General features: G+C 37.3%; 1 protein-coding gene and 1 long non-coding RNA gene across 2 annotated transcripts; both read right to left on the reverse strand.

Annotated features, from left to right (window-relative positions):
* Positions 1-4115: 4115 nt before the first annotated feature.
* LOC115929839 (fibropellin-3-like) lies at positions 4116-16619 on the reverse strand. Its single transcript, XM_030999859.1, has 4 exons — positions 16562-16619; positions 15284-15397; positions 14584-14724; positions 4116-4195 (listed from the first exon to the last, which is right to left on the reverse strand). The coding sequence occupies exons 1-4, from the start codon at positions 16611-16613 to the stop codon at positions 4116-4118; spliced, it is 387 nt and encodes a 128-aa protein (XP_030855719.1). The 5' UTR covers positions 16614-16619.
* An 8-nt stretch (positions 16620-16627) lies between these two features.
* On the reverse strand, positions 16628-20015 carry LOC115929929. Its single transcript, XR_004066758.1, has 3 exons — positions 19949-20015; positions 18762-18875; positions 16628-16675 (listed from the first exon to the last, which is right to left on the reverse strand). It is a non-coding gene; the product is annotated as an uncharacterized LOC115929929 (long non-coding RNA).
* Between the last annotated feature and the right edge of the window lie 1480 nt (positions 20016-21495).

A 21495-nucleotide genomic window follows, 5' to 3' on the forward strand; every position in this document is an offset into this window, starting at 1 on the left:
TCAACCTTCAATTATTCATATATTTAATGTCTCACCTCACTTTTACTAGACTAAGAATTTTTAAACCTACCTATATGATTAGGTGGTGGGGGGGGGGGGTTAGGGGCTTGAGGCCGTCGTAATGTCTTGTTTATATATTTCCTTTGTTCTCTCTTTTTACTGATAATAATGATAGTGAGTTATTTTATAGCGCTCATGTCTGTCAGACTTGACACTCCTGGCGCTCCACAAGTATAACTTTTACTTTAGCATGGCTGCCATAGCTCTAGCTCTAGCGTTTCAAGAATTTAATTCTTGCCAGGTACCCGTTTACATCACCTGGGTCAAAATATGTAGAGTAATGTATTGCCAAAGGACATTAGTGCTGCGGTGGGACACGAACCGCAGACCTTGGGATCCACAGTCCGGTGACGTATCCACTCGTCCACGACACCTCTACTAACTTTTCGCTCTCTCTCTCCCCCCTCTCTCTCTCTCTCTCTTTCCCTTTCTCTCTTCCTTTCTCTTTCTCTCTCTTTCTCTCTATCTCTCTCTCCATCTGTGTGTGTGTGTGCGTGTACGTGTATGTGTGGGTGTGTGTCTCTCTCTCCCTCTCCTCCATCTTTCTCTTTCTCTCTCTCCCCTCTATCTGTCTCTCTCTCCCAATCTCTTTCTCTCTCGCTCCCACTCTCTCTTTTCTCTTTCTCTCTCACACACGGTTGTGCTTAACATGAAGGATTTAGGTAAGTTAACAACATTCAGTGTGTATGTCTTCACAAATTAAAAATATACGTATTCATAGAAATATGTATGAATGCGGAGCTAATCGAAATGTTTTGAGCGTAAAGACTTAACTAAATAAGAGAAATGGACATTTTGTAATGACATTTAGTGCACTGGAAAGGGCTGCGCAAACATCCTTCAAATTCAGTTTGTCTCAATCAGTGACAAATGAGCGAGAATTCAATTTCCAATGTTACACTATAAGCTTGACTGTCTCGCCTGTTCAGACCATAAGTAGCTTAATCTCTTCCTTTTCCATTCTCGTTTTCAGTATGATTCCCAACTGAGCACGAGTGAAAATTGGCGAATTGCATCCCGGCCAGCTCCCTGTTTTCTTCCAGCGGGACTCTAAATTCCGACTTTGAATGTACACCTTTTCTCGTCTGAAGGTATTATCTTCCTAATCGCAATGCTGCAAGACACTAAAAATGATACCTCTATTTAAGACGCCATCAATCTTTTACCTTAGCATGCATTTACATGTGCTCTTTGAGATGTTTGAGTTTAAGTCTTTTAGGAATCAGCGAAAAGAGTCACAAAACTTAAGTTGCTGCAGAGTGCAGACGACAAATGAGACACCATATTGGCGGGAATCCGACTCGAAAATTCCGTGATTATACACTTTGTGACCAACGCACATGTCCGCGACCCATGGTCTGGCTAATAAACAAGAAATGCACATCAACGACATTATATAAATTTGGTGTCTTTAGACAATTTGTTAGACATAGCTATTTGAAGTGTTAATATATCTTTGTCGAAATTTAACTCTGCGACACAAATGAAGCTCCATAACCATAACTAAATATTGAACATCATTTCAACAAGAGGGCGGAGGGGTATGTCAGGATAGGCACTACCACAAAAACACGATGACTCAAGATGTAGAGTTGAAAAGTTTTTATTGGCTGTAGATATGTACAATGTACAAACAAACAAGAGCGTCTGTAAGTGCAGATCTAGAAAAGAACGAAAAGAAAGAACAATCATGATTACATGTTCACATCAATGATACACAATCATAATCTAACACACGTGTTTGGTTTTAAATACCAATAGAATAAATTCAACTTTACCATCATCCGATTCGTCTGATAATGAAGAATGTCAAACTTGTATGATTATAATAAACTGTGTGTCCAAGACTAATCAGTCTCAACAAATATCAATCAACCGTTTTCCCATCATCAACTCTTTAATATGCCATATTATGCTTCTCCACTAATCTCATTTAGAATCCAAGTGACTAAGATAAAATGTAGATGTTACATCAACTAACAAAGACAACTCTTAACTCTTGACAAGAGACACTATGTAATCGATGTTTTCCTCTAACATGTGCATCCTGATTTAACCAACCTTAATTAAGTAATAATAAGTGCTTTCAAGTGCATATACGAAACAAAATAATGAATTATTTCAAGAATAACACAAAATATATACGGGTTCAAATGTATATTCGGCTACCCTGACTCACCCAACCAAACTCTAACAGCAGTTACACTGAAAACTCCTTGTTGCTCGGTGCTATACGAAACATTCCTGGATGCAGTCATCTACGAGGAATATACAACACGACACTAATGAATATCCAATACCGTGTACAAGATTGTATTTATACACCTATCTTTTGAGCTTTCTGTCCAATCCTATAATCAATGAGTATAGGGGAAAGGATTAATAAATCCAATCCATCACTTTTTAATCTAACCATCACAATACTGGTTCCACACAAAACACTGATTTTGTAATAATCATAGTGATTATAAAAAAAAGCTTCTTTCACTGTACGTGCCCCTTTGCTCGACTACCAAAACATATGAGGGGCATATCGAGATCGAACGTGGGAGTCACGGACGAAATGTGCGAGCTGAAAACCCGCATACTTGGTCCGTAGGACAAACGTGTGCCCAGGGCATAATATGTGTTCACATTGGCCTGTATCCGAGGGTGACTTTTAATTTCAACCTATCTGTGGGCCCTGTCGTATTAATATGAGTTGTGATTGATATCAATCGAAAAATAAGTTTCGATTAGTTGTTAATTTGGCAGTGCCCTAGTCTTAATTAACTCCATGACAACTTTTTTAATCATCTCCTTGTAGACGCTTTAAAATGGAAATTTGGAAATAAACTCAAACCCAGTGCTAAGAATACCTTGACTTGAGATAAAGATTTGTAACATTTAAACTAACCTGCCATGCTAGTAAACACGACAAACTCGACATCCATTATGTAGTTTCCCAAAAGCATACCAGTAGATGTCTGCACGATGGTCAATTTATCGTTGCATTCATTGTACCAGTCTCCCTGTAAATCACAACAATGACTTGAAAAAGAAAGAAATATGTTAAAGCATTAGATCATGCATTTAAAGAAGCAGGCACAACACCACCAACAGCTCTCTCTCTCTCTCTCTCTCTCTTTCTCTCTCTTTCTCTCTTTCTCTATTCGCCAACATTCGTCAGAAAAGTTGGCGAATCTAAATTCGCAACGTTCGCAACGCGGCATTCGCCGCTTATTGAGATAACCTGCTTAATACCAGTAAAACTGCGTTTCTCTTTCTTGGTCGGGAATATTTGTAAGAGGGGAAATCTCTCCCACCCCCTTGCCCTTCTTCAATACGCTAGTGCTAGATATACGCCTTGTGGCAGGTACATCTTTGCAGCTCCACGAACGCTTGATAATAATAATAATAATAATACCAAAATACTTTATAGTTTGTGATGAGCCAGAAACTCTAAAATGTGCGGCGGTCATTTATAACCAGAGTGATTAAGGATTATCAGAGAAGCGGGGAGGGGTCACATTAAAATCTTGAATACTGCTACCCATCTCTTAGCTCTCTCAGTGGGGAGGAGAAAAAGATACAAAGAATGTCATTTATTCTCAATAGGGGCGTTTTCGGCCCCCTGGATCTGCCTTTGTATGGGGGGGGGGGGGGGACTGGCGAAACTTGTTTTTGAATACTGGGATGACATTCAGCGCCTTACCAGTGCCTAACTCATAGGCATGTCATACTTACATGTGCTTGAGTGCTTGTGAATAATGATTCAGCCGGATTGCGACCTCCTTAAATTGCTGAAGCGCGGTATAGTAAGAGGGGATCTTTGCTGATCCGTGATGGCTTATTGGTCCGCAGTATATCACCTAAATAAGGGGAACCTGTAGAAGGCAATGTCAAATCACTGCAGTATCTTTCCAAAGAATAACAATGGCTAGACATCTAAAAAGTAAACATAATGGGAAAAGTATTTTTCTTCTCATCAGAAGGATTATTCTGTGCTCGATAGTGACTGTCATGTGGGACAGGTGACACCAGACCGTCATCCAGCCACTGTACGCAACAGTAGTCTAATGCAAACTATCCTCATGGTTGATGTTCATGCTTAAGTTGATCACGGTAGAGCTGACGGCATAGTATGGACCTGGAACTAGAAATGAAAGAGGAGAGAGATGGATAGAGTGGTGTACAAGTCAACATCAAGTTATTACAAATACATTTTTTCCACCATCCGAGACGACTGTGGACTTCGAAAAGTCTAGGCGACAGGTCCAGAAACCGGAGTGACTATATCACCACGAACAGGAAATGTCAGAACTCTATACATCGAGCTAGTTGGTTTCCAGGAGCTGACTGCTACAGCGACTATGTGCTCATCATATGTCACATGCGGGTCAGGCTGAGAACGTTGAAGAGGACGGAAGCAAGTCGGAGACTAGAATTGAACCTTGTATTAGAGAGGACAAAGAACAGAAGGAAAAGTACAAAGTGGCAGTAAAAAATAGGTTCAGCATGTTACAGGTGGAGGGGTGAAATGAGTCTCCATGGCCAAGGTTTTCTGAAGCTGTCTCCAAGGTATTTTTTTTTTAGCTACACAGGACAATCAGTTCGAATAGCCATGTCACAAAGCTCATACTGAGAGTTCTCCTTATGAGAGGAGGATCAAAGATTCGGCAAGAGATAGCAGAAGTGCAGTATGAATTTATAGACAGTATGGGAACTAGGAATGCTATGTTTGCCCTGCATGTGTTAACTGAAAGAGCATTGGAGGTGCGGAAAGATGTATATTAGTGCTTAAATAGAATAGACAAAGGCCTTCGATAGAATAGACATGAAGACCTAATAGCTATTTCTGTAGATCGGACATTGACTGGTAGGATCTGCGGCTGATAAGAAACCTGTATTGGAATAAGAAAGCTGCAATCAGGGTAGAAAGGGGTGACTAGCAAATGTACAGAGATCAAGAGAGGAGTTCGGCAAGGCTGCGTAATGGTTACTGTCTTTTTCAGGTTGAATGACAGTTAGACCCAGTTATTCAATTCCATGTAAGATATTTCACGCATTTTCATTTCGCTGTATAGCGAGGTGACAATGCGTAAAATATGTGACATGTAGGGTATTATAGTTGACGGCCAGAACGTTAACAACCTAAGATTATCATGCCAATTATGCTGTCCTAGTTGCAGGAAGCAGGTATAAGTTGCACGCACTACTGAATAAGGTAGTCATCGAAAGTGAAAACCTGGGCTAGCTGTCATTCAACCTGAAGAGGACAGAATGTTTGGTAGTTTCTAAGAAGAAAGATGAAACCAATTGTAATTTCCACATGCATCTGAACGGGGGGAAGCTTGCCCTACTTCAACCAAACAATCGACACTGTGTGTGTGTGTGTGTGTGTGTGTGAGAGAGAGAGAAAGAAAGAGGGGAGAGATAGAGAGGGGAGAGACAGACAGATAGAAAGAGAAAGAAGGAAAATAAGAAGAAGAAGGAGAAAATGGTGCAACAGAAGAAGAGGAAGGGGTGGCGGAGCAGGAAAATATGGAGGAAAATGAGGAAGAGAAGAATACTCCAAAGTCCAAATTCAAAACAGAAACAAAATGTCAAAGCTACAACTTCCGACAATGTTTTACAGAGACTTGCGTCTCATCCCTACCCCCGCCCCACTTCGGTGACGACCTGATTTTACCTATTTAACATGTTTTATATCGTACCCAAGTCACAAAGATCCCCTTCAAAGCCCGGTGCGCACATACAGATGAAGTCAACTCCGGAATTGACGCAGGTAGATCCGTTTGCGCAAGGGTCACTCATACAGGCGTCCACAACTAAAATGGGATTGGATTTTGATAATATTATGATTTTTGTATGCAGACGTGTGTCAATCGGATATGATTATATATTTCTCGTTCAATCGCTGAAGAGGTTCATCTGTTTGGTGATGTAACTTAAACGTTATTTCTTCCTTTATAGTTCAGCTTTTGAAGCATTTCATAGTCCTAGTAATACAAAAACCATTATGAAAAGGATGCCAATTAAATTCCCAATGAATCGAGATAGACAAAAGATAGCTGATAAATATAATAGTAAATGTATAATATTTATCACTTTCCCTAGTAAAAAGTTTTTTAGATTTCATTATTGTTGCTTTAAGCAATAATAAATAATAATAGTTTGTCCTTATTTAGCGCATTTAAGGACCGCAGGCCCTCTCAATGCGCTTTATAGATATATATTATTAACATTAGTGCCGCGGTGGGACTTGAACCGCGGACCTTGTGATCCACAGTCCGCTGACATATACACTCAACCACGATCCTTTTATTGATTTGGTTTTAAAAGAAAAACAAAGTTTCATACTGTTTTGGCATTCAGGTCCGTCGAAACCGGTGCCTGTGCAGAAACACGCGTATAGGTTGACCCCATCCGCGCAAAGACCACCATTTTGACACGGTGTACTCATACACTCGTTGATGTCTGGAACAGATGAAGAGAAAGAAAAGGGACATAAAATCGGTCACTTGGTTAAATAAAAAAAGGGTCATGATAGGATATATGCAGAATATGCTTCTTTTCATTCGAAAGCCTTGCACGTTCACACAACTTCTTTTCTTCTTAGAAATCTATGCAGATCTGGCTATATTGGTAATATTTTATTTACTTTATTCTGCAAAAGACTTTAAAATTCTAAATACTGCACGAATATCTTTTCTTCTCACTATGAATTTCCGAAAGATGGTAATAAATACTTTCTTCTGACTTTTTGAGAATTTCGTTATATCAGACCACAATTTATTCCTATGTACGTTGTAATAAAAAAGGATGAATTAAGAATGTAAGAGCAAAAACATAGAGTTTTCATAGTTTCATGAAGATACTCAAAGCTAACACTTTTCGAATATGAATATATGAGCATTTGAAGAGTCACCCTTGTCAGTCAGAGGAAATTTGCTCCCTGGCATCTTTCCATACTATCAGAAAAAGAAAGAAAGAAAAAAAATCACTTTTCCCTGAACTCAACTCTTTATTTGAACTGAAAGTCGGAGTAAATCCTCAAATATCAAAGGAGGAAACACTTACTTATTTGACAATTGTTGCCCTCGTATCCTGCTACACATGTACATGTGTACATTGCAATCTGATCGGTACACGTACCTTCGTTCTCACAAGGGTTGGAAGAACACTCGTTAATATCTGAATAGTGAAAAGCAGTGGTTAAACAAAATGTAAAACGGTCATGCTGAACATTCCACCCTAAACGTTTTTTCAGCATGAGGGTTGGTATCTAATTGGTTATGCTTGAATATGCACAATTGTATAATATTTATTAAACTAATGATCACTTTTGGCAAGTATTTGGCACAATATTCCTCACACGGGGAAAAAGAGGGTATTGCAATTTGCTTGTTTTGTTTATTTGTTGTTGTAGCATTTATTTATTCATTTATGTATGTATCTATCAATATGTTTATTTGTGAAGGGGCGGTCACACAATCGTCGATATCTAACCCGACAATATCCTAGCTAACAAACAAAACTGAGAAACATAATTATAAACAAACGGCTTTATCGTAAATGAAATCTGTGAAGGCCTGAAAATGTTGTTAGATAGTCTCTTGAACAAAAAACATGTCCTTGTCTTTTTTAGATTTCCTTTCTAAAACAACCTGAATATTAAGTAACTAATTTAGGCCAATATTGTTCAACAGTAAATCAAAATATCCAAAATATGATTGGGATGGCGCCTAAATATGAATTTCGAACTAATACAGTAAAGTGTTTGGTACGTTGTGACTTCTACCCACATGGTCCAAGAGTTTTGTCTTTCGGCAAAAGCCAGAAAGCTTCTTCTATCAGCATTCATTACTTAAATTTACTTTAAAAAAAAACTTGCATGGGGCAAGTAACTGAAATCAAGGATAAAGATCTGAATTACGTTTCACCTCACTCCTTCGAATTTTTTTTACTCATACAGTATCAACTTAAATCAAATAAATATGACGCAAAATTGGCTTCGGCTTTATTACAGGAAATATGAGGACGCTTTCTGAAATATCCATAACTTAAAGTTTAAGATTTGATGAATATCTTTCTACCTTACCACATAATCCAAAAGAAGTTTTAAAAGGGTGCCGGATTGCACCTTTTAGGAGACATGTTAGTACCCTTAATGTTTCAATCCTGCTCCATTTGGGATGCAAACAGAGGCAATAGCAGCACCTTTAGGGGTTCAATTTGCACCATTTAAAAGGTGCAATCCTGCACCCATACTCGAGGAATACTCTTGGAATCTGCTCGTACACAAATACATATTAAACACGCATGTTGTTTCTTGGTTAGTAGTCATTATAATCAATATATCTATTGCTAAAACGTGAATGTAATTGTAACATGATCAGACAAAAGAATCTATTGATTAATGGTTGCCGAAGGAAAATGCAAATCACAAATTGATGTGCATTGTAATAATTTGCTTAACAAATCATGATACATGTAGTTTTATGTGAACACGTGTAAAGTAATATGCATGCAATATGCAAACTTTTATTTTGTACCCTTTTTTGATCGATAGGGTTCATTTTTGTGGGGAGGGTGCACAATCTTATATTGCACCCTTTTTTGAACCCCTTTTCCTTCAATAGGGTTCATTTTTATTTGCACCGTTCTTTCTTAGAGTGTACGGGTAGATCTTTTTCTTTGTAACGAGCCTTTTAGCATACCCCCCCCCCCCTTTCAGCATAAGTCCGGTGGGTAAAGTCAATACGGGCAGATCTTTTTCTTTGTTACGAGCCGGAGATTTTGGGAACATGAATGCGGTCCCTCCATTCCCGAAGTGGGGGGGGGGGGGGGGAGTAGTACATGTAAAACGTAAATTTACACTAATATCTATGTGCTTTTCTCTTCAAATCTATTCGCGATAACGAAAAATAAAACCCCGAGCGAAATGGAAAAGGGGGAATGCAAACTGAAAAGCAGATGTCCGTTCAGATATAGCTCTTTTCTACACCACCGTATTTGAGTGATTTTTGTATACAGACGTGTATCAATCGGATATGATTATATATTTCTCGTTCAATCGCTGAAGAGGTTCATCTGTTTAGTGATGTAACTTAAACGTTATTTCTTCCTTTATAGTTCAGCTTTTGAAGCATTTCGTAGTCCTAGTAATACAAAAACCATTATGAAAAGGATGCCAATTAAATTCCCAATGAATCGAGATAGACAAAAGATAGCTGATAAATATAATAGTAAATGTATAATATTTATCACTTTCCCTAGTAAAAAGTTTTTTTGATTTCATTAAAAAATAATAAATAATAATAGTTCGTCCTTATTTAGCGCATTTCAGGACCGCAGGCCCTCTCAATGCGCTTTGCAGATATATATTATTACCCCGGTCATATGGATTAATGCTTACCCGCACACAAGGTATGCACATTCTCCACTCCCTGGGGAGCATTCCAGCCAGTCGCCATTGTACAAGCGACATTGCTAATCAAACCACATTAGCTTTCGCATCCTACCGGTACCCATTTAACACCCGGTTGGAGAGTGGCAAATGTAGATCAATGTCTTGCCAAAGGACATTAGTGCCGCGGTGGGACTTGAACCGCGGACCTTGTGATCCACAGTCCGCTGACATATACACTCAACCACGATCCTTTTATTGATTTGGTTTTTAAAGAAAAACAAAGTTTCGTACTGTTTTGGCATTCAGGTCCGTCGAAACCGGTGCCTATGCAGAAACACGCGTATATGTTGACCCCATCCGCGCAAAGACCACCATTTTGACACGGTGTACTCATACACTCGTTGATGTCTGGAACAGATCAAGAGAAGAAGGACATAAAATCGGTCACTTGGTTAAATAAAAAAAGGGTCATGATAGGATATATGCAGAATATGCTTCTTTTCATTCGAAAGCCTTGCACGTTCACACAACTTCTTTTCTTCTTAGAAATCTATGCAGATCCGGCTATATTGGTAATATTTTTTTACTTTATTCTGCAAAAGACTTTAAAATTCTAAATACTGCACGAATATCTTTTCTTCTCACTATGAATTTCCGAAAGATGGTAATAAATACTTTCTTCTGACTTTTTGAGAATTTCGTTATATCAGACCACAATTTATTCCTATGTACGTTGTAATAAAAAAGGATGAATTAAGAATGTAAGAGCAAAAACATAGAGTTTTCATAGTTTCATGAAGATACTCAAAGCTAAAACTTTTCGAATATGAATATATGAGCATTTGAAGAGTCACCCTTGTCAGTCAGAGGAAATTTGCTCCCTGGCATCTTTCCATACTATCTGAAAAAGAAAGAAAAAAAAATCACTTTTCCCTAAACTCAACTCTTTATTTGAACTGAAAGTCGGAGTAAATCCTCAAATATCAAAGGAGGAAACACTTACTTATTTGACAATTGTCGCCCTCGTATCCTGCTACACATGTACATGTGTACATTGCAATCTGATCGGTACACGTACCTTCGTTCTCACAAGGGTTGGAAGAACACTCGTTAATATCTGAATAGTGAAAAGCAGTGGTTAAACAAAATGTAAAACAGTCATGCTGAACATTCCACCCTAAACATTTTTCAGCATGAGGGTTGGTATCTAATTGGTTATGCTTGAATATGCACAATTGTATAATATTTATTAAACTAATGATCACTTTTGGCAAGTATTTGGCACAATATTCCTCACACGGGGAAAAAGAGGGTATTGCAAGTTGCTTGTTTTGTTTATTTGTTGTTGTAGCATTTATTCATTCATTTATGTATGTATCTATCAATATGTTTATTTGTGAAGGGGCGGTCACACAATCGTCGATATCTAACCCGACAATATCCTAGCTAACAAACAAAACTGAGAAACATAATTATAAACAAACGGCTTTATCGTAAATGAAATCTGTGAAGGCCTGAAAATGTTGTTAGATAGTCTCTTGAACAAAAATCATGTCCTTGTCTTTTTTAGATTTCCTTTCTAAAACAACCTGAATATTAAGTAACTAATTTAGGCCAATATTGTTCAACAGTAAATCAAAATATCCAAAATATGATTGGGATGGCGCCTAAATATGAATTTCGAACTAATACAGTAAAGTGTTTGGTACGTTGTGACTTCTACCCACATGGTCCGAGAGTTTTGTCTTTCGGCAAAAGCCAGAAAGCTTCTTCTATCAGCATTCATTACTTAAATTTACTTTAAAAAAAAACTTGCATGGGGCAAGTAACTGAAATCAAGGATAAAGATCTGAATTACGTTTCACCTCACTCCTTCGAATTTTTTTACTCATACAGTATCAACTTAAATCAAATAAATATGACGCAAAATTGGCTTTGGCTTTATTACAGGAAATATGAGGACGCTTTCTGAAATATCCATAACTTAAAGTTTAAGATTTGATGAATATCTTTCTACCTTACCACATAATCCAAAAGAAGTTTTAAAAGGGTGCCGGATTGCACCTTTTAGGAGACATGTTAGTACCCTAATAATGTTTCAATCCTGCTCCATTTGGGATGCAAACAGAGGCAATAGCAGCACATTTAGGGGTTCAATTTGCACCATTTAAAAGGTGCAATCCTGCACCCATACTCGAGGAATACTCTTGGAATCTGCTCGTACACAAATACATATTAAACACGCATGTTGTTTCTTGGTTAGTAGTCATTATAATCAATATATCTATTGCTAAAACGTGAATGTAATTGTAACATGATCAGACAAAAGAATCTATTGATTAATGGTTGCCGAAGGAAAATGCAAATCACAAATTGATGTAGCAGCATCCAAAGGGTGGAATAATCTCCCCATGTCCATCAGACAATCTGCCTCTATCGATATTTTTAAGAAGGCTCTGAAAACTCATCTCTTTACATGAATTCTCCTCTATATTTAATTATTTAATTTAATCAATTGAATTTAATATTTTATATGGAATATCTAATTGTAGCCTTTAATTACTACATGTAGTAAAGACCAATAATATTATTTGATGTTAGCGCTCTGAGCCTTATGGGAATGGCGCCCTAAATGTTCATTGTATTGTTTTGTATTGTATATTGTAATAATTTGCTTAACAAATCATGATACATGTAGTTTTATGTGAACACGTGTAAAGTAATATGCATGCAATATGCAAACTTTTATTTTGTACCCTTTTTTGATCGATAGGGTTCATTTTTGTGGGGAGGGTGCACAATCTATTGCACCCTTTTTTGAACCCCTTTTCCTTCAATAGGGTTCATCAGGTGGGCTGTATCTAATACAGACCACCTTATATTTTTGTTAAAATCGCCTTTATTTATTATTTATTTATTTATTTTTTTTTTTTCTTATTTCTACCCACTTTTTTGTGTTCAAGATAATTTGAAAATGGTTCAATCAAATAGCTTGAAATTTGACACACATATGTATAGGCATATGAACAAAACACAGCAAACTTTTCAACCTTGACCTTGACTGATGACGTCATCTAGGCGCCATTTTGTGAAATTTTCTGAAAATTTACTCATGATCATCTTTTCATAACGGTACGTCATTTCTCATTCATATTTATCATGATCAAGGTCAATATCAGTCCGGACAATTTCAGGACAAAAAAACGCGCGCGTGCGCGTACGTCCGCGCGTCAGTGCGCGCGCAAAATTTTAAAATGCTCAAAATCGTCTTTAATTTATTTTGCATACGTTTCAGGTCATTTAAGCATTTTATAAAAAAATCGCGCACACGCGCATGCGTGCGCGTTTTCGCGCGTAACACCATTACACAACGCAGAATCGCCATTTTTTTTCTTTCATGATAAATTCCATATTTGTTTAAACAATTTAATACTATGTTCATCTCTTTATGACTATTAATATTAAGATGAGCGTCCATTCAAGATAAATGTCCGTGCGCGCGAGCTCTTATAATACATAGCATATATGGGCAAAAACATGCCTATACAAAATCCATTATAGCTCTTTGAAATGCACCGAGATCCTCAATTTTTTTTTCATATTCTGATAGAGTATGAGTCGGAGATATGATTTCATGTCTCATTTGGCCATTAAGTGTATCGTGACATCATCACAATGGCCTTGGAACTCAAAATACGAATTTGCATATTATTACGTCAGCAATATGTAAAATTGATTGTATCTCTGTAAATATTGATCAATTTTCTTCAAAATTTCGATATGTTGTAGCTAAGACAATTCTCTACAAGCGCAGTAATAACTATTTTTTATTTTGATGACGTCATCATAGTGAAAATCTCGATTAAAGGCCTCATGTCAAACATTTCATAATTTCCGTTATCCCTATAGTAGGTGAATTTCGTTCACGTCATGAAACTACATGATATTGTTTTTTAGGAATTTTTAAGCAGTATCTCGCTTCAGTTATTTTTGCTCTATTTTGTCTCAAATTTAAGTTGACCAGCCCACCTATACTTGTTCCAAACAAGTATTATATGTCTAGTTTTTATTTGCATCGTTCTTTCTTAGAGTGTACGGGTAGATCTTTTTCTATGTAACGAGCCTTTTAGCATACCCCCCCCCCCCCTTTCAGCATAAGTCCGGTGGGTAAAGTCAATACGGGCAGATCTTTTTCTTTGTTACGAGCCGGAGATTTTGGGAACATGAATGCGGTCCCTCCATTCCCGAAGTGGGGGGGGGGGGGGGGGGGGGGGGGGAGTAGTACATGTAAAACGTAAATTTACACTAATATCTATGTGCTTTTCTCTTCAAATCTATTCGCGATAACGAAAAACAAAACCCCGAGCGTAATGGAAAAGGGGGAATGCAAACTGAAAAGCAGATATCCGTTCAGATATAGCTCTTTTCTACACCACCGTATTTGAGTGATTTTTGTATACAGACGTGTATCAATCGGATATGATAATATATTTCTCGTTCAATCGCTGAAGAGGTTCATCTGTTTGGTGATGTAACTTAAAAGTTATTTCTTCCTTTATAGTTCAGCTTTTGAAGCATTTCATAGTCATGGTAATACAAAAAGCATTATGAAAAGGATACCAATTAAATTCCCAATGAATCGAGATAGACAAAAGATAGCTAATAAATATAATAGTAAATGTATAATATTCATCACTTTCTCTAGGAAAAAGTTTTTTTGATTTCATTAAAAAATAATAAATAATAATAGTTCGTCCTTATTTAGCGCATTTCAGGACCGCAGGCCCTCTCAATGCGCTTTGCAGATATATATTATTACCCCGGTCATATGGATTAATGCTTACCCGCACACAAGGTATGCACATTCTCCACTCCCTGGGGAGCATTCCAGCCAGTCGCCATTGTACAAGCGCCATTGCTAATCAAACCACATTAGCTTTCGCATCCTACCGGTACCCATTTAACACCCGGTTGGAGAGTGGCAAATGTAGATCAATGTCTTGCCAAAGGACATTAGTGCCGCGGTGGGACTTGAACCGCGGACCTTGTGATCCACAGTCCACTGACATATACACTCAACCACGATCCTTTTACTGATTTGGTTTTTAAAGAAAAACAAAGTTTCATACTGTTTTGGCAGTGGGTTCCGTCGAAACCGGTGCCTGGGAAACCGAAGACTGTCATGCCTGTGCAGACACAGAAGTATTGGTTGTTCCCGTCCACGCAAAGACCACCATTTTGACACGGTCTACTCATACACTCGTTGATGTCTGGAACAGATCAAGAGAAGAAGGACATGAAATCGGTCTCTTGGTTCATGAGTAGATATATGCAGAATATGCTTCTTCTTTGTCATTCGAAAGCCTTGCACGTATACACAACTTCTCTACTCCTTGAAAATCTATGGAGATCCGGCTATATTGGTGATATATTTACTTTATTCTGCAAAAAAGTAAATACTGCACAAATATATTTCCTTTTCACTGTGATTTTCAGAAAGATGGTACTAGATACTTTTTCTGACTTTGAGGATTTCGTTATATCAGACCAAAATGAAAAGGATAAATTAAGAATGTAAGTACAAAAAATACAGTTTTCATAGTTTCATGAAGATACTCAAAGCTATCCCTTTTCATAATTTGAATATATGGGCATTTGAATAGCCACCCCTGCCAGTCAGAGGACATTTGCTCTATGGCATCTTTCCATACTAACATACAAATAATGAAAAAACCTCACAAATCACTTTTCACATTTCCCTGAATTCAACTATCTATTTGAAGTGAAAGTCGGAGTAAATCCTCAAATATCAAAGAAGGAAACACTTACTCATTTCACAATTGTCGCCCTCATATCCTGCTGCACAGGTACATGTGTACATTGCACTCTGATCGGTACACGTACCTTCGTTCTCACAAGGGTTGGAAAGACACTCGTTAATATCTGGATAGTGAAAAGAAGTGAAACAAAATGTAAAAATTAGTAATGCTGAACATTCCACCCTAAACGTTTTCCAGCATGAGGGTTGGTATCTAATTGGTTATACTTAAAGATACACAATTGTATAATATGTATTAAACTAATGATCACTTTTGGAAAGTATTGGCACAATATTCCTCACACGGGGAAAACGAGAGTTTGCAAGTTGTTTGTTTTGTTTATTTATTGTTGTAGCATTTGTTTATTCATTTATGTATGTATCTATCAATATGCTTATTTGAGAAGGAGCGGTCGTACAATCGTCGATATCTAAGATGACAATATCCTAGCCAACAAACAAAATTGAGAAACATAATTATAAACAAACGGGTTTATCGTAAATAAAATCTGTAAAGGCCTGAAAATGTTGTTAGATATTCTCTTGAACAAAAATTATGTCCTTGTCTTTTTTAGATTTACTTTCTAAAACAACCTGAATATTACATAACTAATTTAGGACAATATTGTTCAACCGTCAATAAAAATATCCAAAATATGATTTTATGACTTAAGATTTCCTTTCTAAAACAACCTGAATATCAAAGAACTAATTTAGGACAATATTGTTCAACAGTCAATCAAAATATCCAAAATATGATTGGGATGGTGCCTAAATATGAATTTTGAACTAATACAGTAAAGTGTTTGTTACGCTGTCACTTCTGACCACATGGTCCTAGAGTTTTGTCCTTCGGTAAAATGCAGAAAGTTTCTTTTATCAGGATTCATTACTAAAATTTACTTTAAAAAAATACTTACATGGGGCAAGTAACTGAAATCAAGGATAAAGTTCTGAAGTACGTTTCACCTTACTCCTTCTATTTTTTTCTATTCTCATACATTATCAACTTAAATCAAATAAATATGACGCAAAATTGGCTTTGGCTTTATTATAGGAAATATGAGAACGCTTTCTGAAATATCCATAACTTAAAGTTTAAGATTTGATGAATATTTTTTTTACCTTACCACAGAATCCAAAATTAATGTTCGTTATTTGTCCTGGTTAATCTTATCAGTTATCTTACCCCCTTGATTCCTTGAATTCTTTAGTAGCAAGTAGTCTATCATATTGAAACAAATCTTTCAAAACGATATGTATGACATTTTGTTGTTTCCAGTTCTCACCTCTTTCACAGTGAACGTCAGTGTATCCTACTGCACAGAAACATGTGTACATGTTAGTTTCATCTGAACATGTTCCTTCGTTCTGGCAGGGCTGAGAATCACATTCGTCAATATCTGGTCAGTGAATTAAAAAAAAAAAAAATTAATCCTTATATTATGCAGTTTTAGAAGTAAGAGATAGAACGTCGTCTACGTGCATGGCATGACAAGTTATGTTTTCTTTGACAAGTATATGGCCCACAGAGCAGTATGAAATCCAATTATGATAACTTTTGTTGTGCATCTAATAATGTTTCAGTTGAGGCAAGATTGGCTTGATTTAATGTTGAATGAAAGGGACTTGTTTGTCTCAACTATACCTATTTTTTTCAAGTATCCGATGGATGAATGATGCTTAATCAGCATACAAATAAATAAAGTATATACTTATTTAATCGTTCGTTGTTACTATGCCCAGGTTCTCGTTGTTTATAGGGTTTCGTTCAATATTTCACGAGAACGGTTCACGGGTTTTTCAGCATTTCTTCAGAGCAACTTGCTATCACGATTGGATTCCCCCTTACTGTACCCAAATAGGCACACCATCAGAGTGCAGTATGGTAAAGGTTCGAATTTTGTTAATTTTTTTAACAACAACCAAAAACACCATAAAAACTGGTCAAAGATCACAAGGACTGGAAAGACACTCGTTAATATCTGGATAGTGAAAAGCAGTGGTTAAACAAAATGTAAAAATTAGTAATGCTGACCATTTTACCCTAAACGTTTTCCAGCATGAGGGTTGGTATCTAATTGGTTACGCTTCAATATGCACAATTGTATAATATGTGTCAAACTATGATCACTTTTGACAAGAATATGCACAATATTCCTCACACCGGGAAAACGAAAATTTTGCATTTTTTTGTTTTGTTTATTTGTTGTTGTAGCATTTTTTGTTTGTATCTATCAATATGTTTATTTGAGAAGGGGCGGTCGCACAATCGTCGATGTCTAACATGAACATATTCTAGCCAACAAACAAAACTAAGAAACATAATTATAAACAAACTGTGTATCTAATAATGTTTGAGTTGAGGCAAGATTGGCCTGATTTATGTTGCATGAAATGGACTTGTGTGTCCCAACTACAACAATACCTATTTTTCAGGTATCCGATTGGATGAATGATGCTTAAAGGGATCGTTTAACAATGTTAAATCTGAGATGCACGGCCCTACATGTTATCGGTGTCTGTGATATGGTGTTATATTAAAATCCTTAAACAAAATTAAAAAAATTGCGCTTCAAAATGATCAAGAAGTGCCTCAAAAAAGTAAAAACCTTTGAGTGACCGGTTCTACCATACTCGTTTTCCCCAAATAGACTGTAGTGTTATGAAAACCGTTTGGCAAATGCAAAATTTGATTTCGATTTTCAATCATAAATATCTTGATAATTAGACGGGCGATCGGCTAGTTAAAGTCATGGGGTTACTGACTAACCTACAGGTTTATAATTATCATTGCAGCATCCTTTAAAGGATCTAAGACAAATTTACCGGAACCCTTTAAATCAGCATACAAATAAATAAAGTATATACTAGTTTAATAGTTCGTTGTTACTACGCCCAGGTTCACGTTGTATGTAGGGTTTTATTCAATATTTCACAAGAACGGTTCACGGGTTTCCAGCATTTCTTCAGAGCAACTTGTTATCACGATTGGATTCCCCTTAATGTACCCAAATAGGCCAACCATCAGAGTGGAGTTAGGGAAAAGTTCCCATTTTGTTATTTTTTCAACAACAACAAAAAACACTATAAAAGTTGTCAAAGATCACCATATACTTCAGCAAGAACGCGTATAAACCAGTAATGTCATAAGGCCTAGAACGCATTTATGTTTAATTTTTTTTTAAAAGACACGTTACAGCTTTATGAGGAGAAAATCTTGCTGAAAGACTGTTACTTAGGACGATGTAAATGAATGAAATCGGTTTTGTTGCAGAATTAATGATTTTATTTGATGCCCTCACATCCGTGTGGTATGGGCGGCCTGTCAAAAGTTCATTTTAAATCTAACATAATAATAGTTTCGCGAAGTTCAGTTCTTAAATTTCGGAGGGGGGGGGGGGTGCCATAAAAATCATCTCCTTTCATATATCACTGGATATTTACACCCTACAAAAGGAGTAGAGTAATTTTAATGCATGTACGTACTTGTCTGACAATTGGGATCGTCCCATCCTGGTGCACAGATACACGTGTATCCTCCTATACCATCCAAACACGTACCATCATTCTCACAAGTATCACTCGAACAGTCATCGTCATCTGTTTGCCAAAACAAAACCAACACCATGTTACGAGCAGAAATGAGTATGTGGGGAGGGGGAGGGGGAGGGGGGGGGGGGTCAGATATAGATAACGAGACTATGGTAGATGACAAACAAATTGGGATACAGAGCTAGTAATATATACAAAGAGAAAATGGTTATACGATTAATTTACAGAAGAAAAATGACAAACTGCTACACAAAAATATCAATAGACTATTTCATTTTCGTACGCGTTCTTGTATTAATATTCACGCATTGTTTTGGCACCATGATACGCTTCCCAATGTTTGTGTAAGTAATTATGTGATAAATTCGGAAAAGTCATTGAAAGCAACCGGATTTTCTTCTTTTTTTCGGGGGGGGGGGGGGGGTTATCAACAAATATTAAGAATGATAATACTGAATTATTCTTCCTCGGGGTGCTTATTGATGTTACTATACAGTTTGTGTTGGTGTCTTAAATCCAAACGTCGATACACTCATAACTCTCTCTCGAGATGCTCAGTAAAATGTTTTCCTTAGATACATACTAGGCTGTGGAAATGAAAGCACTTCAAAGCAGTGGGTTCCAGCCAAAGTACATGTAAACCACCTATATCCTTTATCAAGATACTGATCTAAAATACTACCCAAATGAGTGACTTTACCTGTATTTTGAAGTCCAAATTTTCTAGTTGGACTTTTAAAGGGTCTACATTTACCCGGCGCTCGAGACCAACATGTTTTAAGTAATTCCACTTCCTTTAAATGTATAAAAGCATGGCAATGGCTATTGGAGCAGTCATGCAAATCAGGGGCCATATTTTAAAAACTATGTCATCTTTTATGGTAGGAAAATTGTGTAAATTTTCGTAAATTACGCAGAATAATTGTATTTGTAGTGAATGGGAAGATATTTCTTGTAGCACTAACTTCACGCGAACGCAGTCAGCGTTGTCATCTGTTATGACAATAAATAACATGCTTTACAAAGAGGGGTAACAGAGCAATTGTCACTAGGGCGTATGTCGTACAATCCATTTGTTACTACTCGAGGGTCCTCCTGAGCAACGAATAAGGTGTACTTACTAATTTGACAGTATGCACCACTGAATCCTAGAAGGCAATCGCAGTAATGTCCATTAACAAGATCCATGCAGATCGCACCATTGACGCACGGCATGGAGCCACATTCATCGATATCTGGGAATAAAACATGCGTGATTTATGTTTATGGTGGGCATATTTGTCCAAATTATAGAACACTTGAAAATGGTTAACGTTTCCCCTGCATACAAAGGATCATGCAACAAAACTTGTTTATGAGAGGTCACCTGACAAGGCATACTCTACCTATTTACTGATGGAGGTGACGTGGTTCATTTGCGGTTCATTTCACATGACTCTCGATCAAGGGTTGAGGGTTCGAATCACAGCTCGGCTCTCACGTCTATTTCCAATACACTAATCTACATTTAACAATCTCCATTAGGTGTTAAAAGGGCACCTGGCAGGATTTAATTCTTGAAATGCACTGTGCGCTTATTACGGCTACCAGAGCCAGAACTGAGGGTATTCATTTCCAAACTTCTGTGGAAGGGCAAAGGTCCGTTCTATCATAATATGATATGTGCTATTTTTATTAATGATATTATTATTTTTACTACTACTACTACTACTACTACTACTACTACTACTGCTATTATCATTATAATTATTATTATCCAAGGGGAACTTGCTATATTTTCCCCCTTTGCTGGCATAAACGTTATGGGATTGTAGCGGAGATAAAGTGAAACTTTGAACGTGACCTTGGACATCATTGACGTGTCATCTGGCAGTACAAGCCTACCTACAGCAGCCTTATAGCGGTATTTAGATCATCCACTTTGCTTTTCGTTCTAAAACAGTTCGATTAAGTATCACCCAATTCTTGGTGAAAAGGGACTGTGCATGTTAGATGGGTAAAATGTCACTCAGTGTTGGATAAATTGTACTCGACTTTGGTAAAAGCTACTCCAAATTGGTTAAGATTTTACCGAATAAACATGACAGATGGTTTTAATGCCAAGGCTATGCAGACCCAGCGTCCTCCACGTGACCAGGCTCGTGTGGTGACTCGGAAATAAGAACACTTCGACCCTGTTATGTTTGATCCTACAAATGTACATGTAGCACTGGCGTACCTATGGGGGGGGGGCAGGGGGGGCAGAGTGCCCCCCTGACGGGCTCCACGGGAAAAAAAGAAAAAGGGGAAAGAAAAGAAAAGAAAAGAAAGGAAAGAAAAAGGAAAAAGGAAAAGGGAAGAAAAAACGGAAAGAAAGAGAAAAAAGGAAAAAAAGGAAAAGGAAAGAAAAAAGGAAGAAGAAGAGAAAAGGAAGAAAAAGGGAAAAGAAAAGGAAAGGAAAAAAAAGGGGGGGAAAAAAGAAAAAAGACCATGGCCGTACGCACGGGGGGGGGGGGGGGCAGTTGACCCCAGATATTTTGAAAACGTACAGTTTTTTTCCTGAAAATGTAGTGTAGGCCTATACCAAATCCTTCAATTCTACTTTTGAAAATGCAAAAGTACCTAGCTCATGACTAGTTCGGTCGCTCGAACTCCCTTCACTCCTTTTGCTTTTGAGATTCTTCGAAAA

This window comes from Strongylocentrotus purpuratus, unplaced genomic scaffold (genome assembly GCF_000002235.5).
Source record: "Strongylocentrotus purpuratus isolate Spur 01 unplaced genomic scaffold, Spur_5.0 spur5_contig_861, whole genome shotgun sequence".
In the NCBI taxonomy this organism is placed as follows: domain Eukaryota; kingdom Metazoa; phylum Echinodermata; class Echinoidea; order Camarodonta; family Strongylocentrotidae; genus Strongylocentrotus; species Strongylocentrotus purpuratus.

What these genes read in the sequence shown, in the direction of transcription:
- LOC115929839 (XM_030999859.1), bottom strand. Translation starts at nt 16,613, where the DNA reads ATGTACACATGTTTCTGTGCAGTAGGATACACTGACGTTCACTGTGAA. An exon ending in GGGCGACAATTGTGAAATGA is followed by an intron (nt 14,725 to 15,283) that starts GTAAGTGTTTCC and finishes GATCTGTTCCAG; the next exon opens with ACATCAACGAGTGTATGAGT. An exon ending in CGGAACCCACTGCCAAAACA is followed by an intron (nt 4,196 to 14,583) that starts GTATGAAACTTT and finishes TTTCATTTCTAG; the next exon opens with TTCCAGGTCCATACTATGCC.